The sequence below is a fragment of the Montipora capricornis genome, chromosome 10 (assembly GCF_036669925.1).
Source record: "Montipora capricornis isolate CH-2021 chromosome 10, ASM3666992v2, whole genome shotgun sequence".
Lineage (NCBI taxonomy): Eukaryota > Metazoa > Cnidaria > Anthozoa > Scleractinia > Acroporidae > Montipora > Montipora capricornis.
This window is the reverse complement of record NC_090892.1, coordinates 68,008,660-68,016,159: the sequence shown is the minus strand read 5'-3', so window position 1 is coordinate 68,016,159 and position 7,500 is coordinate 68,008,660. Positions and strand designations below refer to the sequence as shown.

The 7,500-nt window shown below is 40.4% G+C and overlaps 2 protein-coding genes across 2 annotated transcripts in view; both read left to right on the top strand.

Annotated features, from left to right (window-relative positions):
- LOC138022096 (acid phosphatase type 7-like) overlaps positions 1 to 7,500 on the top strand; it is a 22,743-nt gene that overhangs the window by 6,206 nt on the left and 9,037 nt on the right. Inside the window, exons 3-4 of the mRNA XM_068869120.1 lie at positions 5,112 to 5,267; positions 7,020 to 7,095. Coding sequence (XP_068725221.1) covers positions 5,112 to 5,267; positions 7,020 to 7,095 — 232 coding nt within the window. The remainder of the gene's footprint in view (positions 1 to 5,111; positions 5,268 to 7,019; positions 7,096 to 7,500) is intronic.
- LOC138022010 (doublesex- and mab-3-related transcription factor 1-like) lies at positions 201 to 1,896 on the top strand. The gene is made up of 2 exons (XM_068869037.1): positions 201 to 657; positions 1,011 to 1,896. The coding sequence occupies exons 1-2, from the start codon at positions 399 to 401 to the stop codon at positions 1,478 to 1,480; spliced, it is 729 nt and encodes a 242-aa protein (XP_068725138.1). The 5' UTR covers positions 201 to 398; the 3' UTR covers positions 1,481 to 1,896.

The following is a 7,500-nucleotide window of genomic DNA, read 5'->3' as shown; positions in this document are numbered from 1 at the left end:
CAGCATTTGCAAGACCTCAGCTGGCAAATAACATATATACCGAGCCTGCAGTCTGCTTTCTGCTTTTTATACCTAGCTTGCAATTAATTTGCATATTATACTGACCGGTTAAAACGTTTTGCCAATGTTTTTCACAAACAGCTATGGCTCACTTATGAAACAGTTTTCTTTTACCCGCTTTGTAAAACAAACTGTAAAACAAACAAGGAAACATTTGTTCTATAATCGTTTATCCAGGACGTGTGACATCCACGTGAAGAGTCAGTTTTGTCCAATCATAAGTCGAACGTTTTATATGATTGGCATTTGTCGCTGAGTATTTTAAGCTCCGCCTTGTTTGAAAAGTTCGTAAACGACACAAGGGGCGTCACTACGCACTTCATTGTTAACAAGGAGACATGGAGGATTCCTCTCTTGAGAAGCTGGTGGGAATGAAAAAGGAACGCAAACCTTCATGTACTCTTTGCAGTAATCATGGTGTACGTTCGAACCTCAAAGGCCATAAACATCACTGCCCTTTCTTGAACTGCCATTGCGAACGGTGTGTAAAGGGACGCAAGAAAAGAGACATCATGAAACAGCAAGTTCGTCTTCGTAGAAAACAGATGAAAGACTTTGGAAACCGAACTTTCTGTGCTACGCCTTCGGAGCCGCAAGGTAAAAAAAAAGTTTTCTTTTCCTTAAGTCTTGTTAGCGCGAGCAAGTCTAATTATTTGTAAGCTATATTGTACACTGTCCAGGAAGACAACTTCTCTCCCCGTGCCTTGATACTTTCGCTTGAATCATGCCTACATATTTTCCCTTCATTTCAACGAACTTTTTGTGTTTTTTTAGCTTGTCGACGCTAAACTAATGGCACAAATGGGCTGTCATTAGCTCAGGCAAAATATAAGGAAAGGAAACCATTCAAGCTATAATAAACATTCTCATGTTTCAAATGTTTTTGCACTAGCTTTTTTAGGGAAAGCCAGTATCTAGTTTACTTACTGTACATTCCTCTCGGCTTTTAGCGGACATCTCCTCTTCTACATTTGCTAAAACTGAAGAAACTCTCGTTAAGGAAGACGGAAGCGTTTTGGATGAAACCAGGGAAAATTTTCCCAAAACTAGCGGGCGCAGTTTGATGCAGAGCGTGTCTAACATCATGCATTCACCGTACAGCGTCCCTCGGCGAAAATCATTTAACTGCAGTCCTTATGTGTCAACTCCTTTCCAAACCGTGTGGACCACTTGTGATGGCCGAATTTTTCATTACAACAACTGGCCGGAACAAGGTCTGTCGCCGTATTCTGTGGAGCCGCAGGCCAGCCAAGTGTTTTCGGTATCAGATAACAGCGCTTTTGTCAAGTACTGCAATCTACCTTCAAGAATGGCAGACCATAGTATGATTTCGTTTAAGTATGGCCGTCCTTCGTCTGATGAAGCTGCTGCCGTTTTGGCATCTTTTGGAAATTCAGAGCATGGCATAAGAAATCGGTGAACCGAAAAGTGATATTACATTGATTTTTTGTCCAAGGCGGGGCCAGCGAGCTTTTGCATCGAAAGTGTTTATATTCTTGTTCTCATCGATAGCTTAGTTTGGATATTTTGTTGACATAATTGAAGTCGTTCTAGTCTTGAGAATAAATTTAAAGTGGTGTAATTTTCTTAAGATATCGATTTCAAATGGCGTATCCATGAGCGCATTTTGAGGAGTATATTTCCTAGGTTGAAATAAAATCGTTCAACGTCGTGAAAAGGGCTTGACCAGTTACTGTAGCCCAAAGGAATTGTTGGTTTCCGCTGTTAGAAAAAATAAGAATGAAAGAAAAAGTGCTGTTTCTGATTACGGTTGAGACTGATTTTGTAGTAATTTTACATATTTAAAAAATTGTGTCAATTACTAGCATACATAAATGTTTACAGAGATGCCAACCTATGGAGATCTAAAATCTGGAGATTTTTTCCATCCGGTCTCCCCACCCCTCCCCCCTCGATCAACCTACCCACTCCCCCTAGAATACAAGAATATTCTGCCACCATTGTGAATTTGCGGGAAAACAGGGTACTTATGTCAAGAATTTTTATTGGTGAATCGGAGATCCAATCAAACAATCGGTTATATGGCGATGATAGCTAAAGGAAGTCATTTTGTTTAGTTCTATTAACGTGTGTTTGAAACTCAGAGATGAAGAAATGCATTAAGAAACAATGAAAGGAGTTTGAAAAAATCGATCTTTTTTAAACTTGGGGATGCAATTTGAGTCTAGAATGGAGAAACGTCTGTGAAAGGTTCAGAGTCGTTTTTATCCGGGAGATTTAATGACCCGTACGGGAGACCGGGAGATTCGTTCCGTATCCGGGAGACTCCCGGATAATCCGGGAGAGTTGGCATGTATGTGTTTATGTATCTGGAATGTTTTCATTTCTCTCCAGTGATAAAATCGTCCAATATTGTTTTCGTAGGGAGTCAATTTATGCGTTTGGCCAGAAAATAATTTTAAAAAACGTTCTTCTATGGGTTTAATAAAAATTAATAATGATTTGTCAGTGTGGCGAATTCCGTGGACTGCCTGTCGCTTTTATTAATCGATGTAGACGTAAGTCTGATGTCGGGGCAAAAAACACCTACTCAGTGCCTGGACATTTTTGGAGACAGAAATTTTATATGTTTTGGAGTAGTTGGAGAAAAATTTAATATACTGAGAAAGTAACTTCAAAGACAGAATAAATTTCATAGTCAGGGAACACGAATAGTTAGAAGCCGAAAATGTAGAAAACATGAAAAATGTTGCAATTAGCAGATCTTGATAAAGGAAAATCTGGAGATCCATGGAAAAAAAAAATGGAGATAAAAAGTTGTGAGATTCTATTTTTTCCCGATAAAGATACAATTAACTTGAATTTCCTTCTTTCTTTGTACTCCCTGTTGTAAGAAGATGCACCTTTCTTTGACGATTCTAATAGGTTTTTACAAGGACGAAATTCTTCCTGATATTAAAGCCAACTTCATGGTCAAAATGTTAAACAAGGTTCCATCGAGGCTTTTAAAAACAGGAACAAAGAAAAGGAATTCAACAGAATTCAACTCTCCCGTTGAACTACTTTTGAATGTTTTCGCCCTTTTCATCCGATTTTTGTCCTATTATGATTAAACCTCGCAAAGATTACTTGAAAACTCGGCATGGTCTCAATGTCTGGTTCTCATGCAACTTTTAGTTCAAGTTCAAGTTCAAGTTCAAGTTCAAGTTCGAGTTTATTAACTTCTTATTTTACTATTACAATGGTAATAGCAAATCAGTGCTAATCTAGGCGGGTAGTGTTTTATCCAAATATGTACAAAGAAGTCTTCTTTCTTAAAAAAAAAAACGTTAAACTCAAGAACAAATCACACAGCACAGTAGTTTTTCTTTTTGGGGGGGAGGGGGGGGGGGGCTGAATTAACCGGTAAGCTTAAAAAGTGGCAAAATATCCAAAAACACGTTTCGTAGTGACAAGATGTCGCCCCATTTCTCTCATATCTCGTTGGTAATTGGTGTCACGATTTTACCCCAACAGAGGAAGGTTAAGTTGGGCTATTTATTCAATTTTTTGTAGGGGAGCGGGAAATTTCCTTTATATATGCTTTATTTATGCGCCGATCAACTCGAAACTTCAGCATCCCCTCCCCGCCCGGGCATTTGGACTTTTGAAGATTGGATCGTTCAAATTCCCGCCCCCTTGGGCCAAAATGGTGTTCAAATGCCCTACCCTATAGCTATCGTCGGATTTGTCTGTCATACCCCACTGAAGAACAATCGTCGTCGGCTTCTGCCGTCTTTAATAAAGACCTTTTGAAGACCTTTTTTGTAAGCCAATCGCTCACAAGTTTTACATCTCTTCCTTTGAACTCTTCCATGTTGTCCAAACACGTGATCTATAGCTGTTAGTGACTTCGGCGTCCCCCAAAAAAAACCATTTGAAACCTGACACTTCCCGTTCAAATTTCCCCACCCCACGCAGGTAAAGGTCAAATTCCCCACTCCCCGGGCACAGAAGATAGCCAGATGCCCGCAGTTTGCCCCGGGGGGGGGGGGGGGGATGTTGAAGTTTCGATTTGATCGGCGCATTACAGCTACGAGAGTCGAAGAGCGGTGCATGTATATTGTATAACATTTTTATTTTGTTTTGTTCTAAAACTTATCCAAGCGAAATGCTTGCAGAAAAACGCCAAAAACAAAATAACGATGCAAGGCTTGTTTTTTTTTTACCAATATTTTGTCCGGCATGGCCTGACTTCTTCAGGAAGTTAAGGACGGTGCCCCGGTGTGTGATTGTGCAGGAAATGTAGATCTTAACAAGTGTTACTGAAATCCAAAAAGAAAATTGGGGGTAACCACGCATTTTTCAAACATAATTCATGAATAATATTTATAAAAAGCTTTAAAATACAAAGCAATGTATGGCATTCTTTCTCAGATTGAAGCTTAATTATCTCTGAAAAATGCATGATTACCCCCAATTTTCTTTTTGGATACCAAGAGTACTTACTAAGATCTACTTTCTCCGGATAGTTTTAAACCGCGCAAAAATATCCCTGTATTAGTAAGCATCACTGATAGGAAATCGGAGTATCTCGAGATGCGCAGAACGTATGCGCATTAACAATAGTAGGCACCGTCCTTAAATGAAGAAATTAGGCCGTGCCTAACGAGATATTGGTGAAACAAAAAAGAAATATATCTATATTCTCACAGCCGTGCGGCTAGCCCAGCTTGCAAATTATTTGCTTGGTAGATTTCCCAAAATCAGGCACTTCTACTTTGTTCAGATGGCCCTTGCATAAAAAAAACCAAACTAAGCTCTTATCGGCAGAGGATTCCTGAACAAGTTCTTGCTAGTAGGTAGTATAGAAAACAGGGGTAGAGAAACTAGCGCATTATTCTTATTTTTAAAATATTATTCCTATTAATAAACGTAAGGTAGCGTAATAGTTTCCTAAAAACGCATATGCGACTCTGAGGGCTTGAGGTGTTCCTAGGCAACCTTATAATTTAGTATTCCCCCCTTTATATTACAGATAAAGTTCTCACTTTTCCGAGGTCTCAAATTGCTAGGAGTCAAATGAAAATAATTTTCGTCTGTGTTGTTAGAATTGGTCACCACAGCTTTTAGTATATGGAGACATGGGTCGAGTTGGGGGAGCGCCCAGTCTTAAACGGCTCATTCAAGAGGCCAGGTCCGGTCATAATACTGCCGTGTTGCATGTGGGGGACTTCGCCTACGACTTCCATACTTCAGGGGGACTGGTAGGTAAATAGGAATCTGGCGCAATTTTAACATGATTGTAATGGTAGATCATTGAAAACACTGCTTGTCCTTTAATTAATTGAAGATATAACAACGTGAAACGAAACTGTGGATTTTATTTTGGAATTGTGGAAAGACCACTCAGTTTGAACAAAGGCGGTCATTGGTGAAATTTAGACGGATATTTTTGCAGCAAGCGAAAGCGGAAACCGATTGGCGGGAAAAAAAGGAGCGCGCGAGTACGTCCGGGACATTTGACACAGATTTAAGCAATAGAGGACGTTTTCCGTGTTTCCATAGCCTCATCAAAACACGAGGGGGAGCTGGGAGAATTCAAGACGGTTATGCAAACCCGAGACGCTGTCAAGGGTTTGCATAACTGTCTCGAATTCTCCTAACTCTACCCAATGAGAGTGCGCGTACTATCCTAATTATTTTATAAAATGCTACAGTTACCTTTTATAATCAAATTGGAAGTAAGGTCGTACATGTGTGTTATTCGCTTGCCGGAAAGTCTGTATTAGGAAAAAAATGGGCCCAAGGTCTTGAGTACAGGACTCAAGACAGAGGGCACAGTTTTTCTAATACGGAGCGACCAATGGCGGTAAATGTTTTTACTTTTTCACGAGTCATTCAGCTTAATTCCCTTTTTTGATAGACTGTTAGCATAATTTCCTGTTGAATTCTGTCTTTCGACTCATTTTAAAGTAAACAATACACGAAGTACAACCTCAAACAATAAGATTAAATTGGTAATACTTAAAAACAGAAAGATATAAACAGGGGGTACCCAACAGAAGACTGTTCGGATAGGATGTTGTTTACAAATTTCGACCGTATTCTCAGGAAATGCAAGGCCTACAGCAATGTTTGAAAGAAATTCATCCTATGCCTCCAAGAAAAAAAAAATTTTTCAGCTACAAAAAGGTCTTTGGTACCCTGCGAGCAGTTGGTTTCTCTTACGCTTCCCGAGAGAGAAACCACTGCAAGCAACCCGTTTGATTTTCCATCGAGCATGTGCAAAGTACGTCACACCTCACGTCATGTATTTGGAATCACTTCGTCTTATTTGGCGGGAAATCGCTACACAGTAGGCTCGCCCAAACGCAGCAGTTACGTAGCTGAACGCACGCGCAAGCTCCAAAACAAGTTTACTAACTCGTTTACCGGTTCAAATTTCAATTATTCGTCCTTGGCGCTGGACGGCGGCTCACTCAAAGAAAATAACGGCTGCTCGCAGTGGTTTCTCTCTCGGGAATTCGAAGCATAGCAGAAACCAACTGCTCGCAGGGTAGGTCTTTGGACACTGGACAAAAGAAAGGAGTTGGCAAGTGTATGCCCTCACAAAAAAATCATGCTCAACTGAAGACTATAGAGTATCTTGGACACTTAGCTTAAGGAAATTGCGTGCGCTTGTGTAACATCACCAGCGTTTCAAAAATTAACAGCAACTCGCTTAAGTTGCCAGACGACTGTGGTCTGGTTGAAACCATACGAAAAAAACTGTTGAAAAAAGTTACCAGTCTCTTCACATCGGCAACGGGTAGATCTCTCTGTGGGCAAAGGTGCTCAATTTGTAGATCTTTACACCTGTATCGTGGTGGTCAAATCCCGTTCGTACCTGAATTTTAAAGGCTTTTCTTCCATTACTGGTCAAATGACGTACGTTACTTCGATGATCGAAAATCTTGTTCTTTCCAAAGTACTGTTAAACAAGCTTTTTATATGTATGTTGCTTTCTTTCCATAAAGAACGGTGATGCCTTCATGAACAGGATTCAAGACATGGCTGCCAGGATACCTTACATGACATGTGTTGGAAATCACGGTACGATTGTGCCAAAATGGCATCCGTTTCTAACATATAACCATCATCAAGACCGAGTGCGAGGACCGCACTTTAAGTTACTGCCAGCGTTTTTTCCCACTTCACTTCATTTGACGGAAATCCATAAGGAGCTGTAATTTACAGTACGGTCCTAGAAAACTACTTGTAGGCGAATATGCTATTTGTTATATCTTTTGGTTATCATGTCGCGCCAAAAAGGACATCTATAAGACAAGTAGGCCCTTCTGTAGAGCAACAATAAAAGCAAGGTGACACACGCTAACATCAACCTGGGGTGGCCAACACATCACGCGTGCGCACAACCATTGCACCCGGTCAATTAGCAGCCATGGACAGCTGTTTCGACCTTTTGGGCCTTATCAGCATGGCCTAGCTAACACCCGC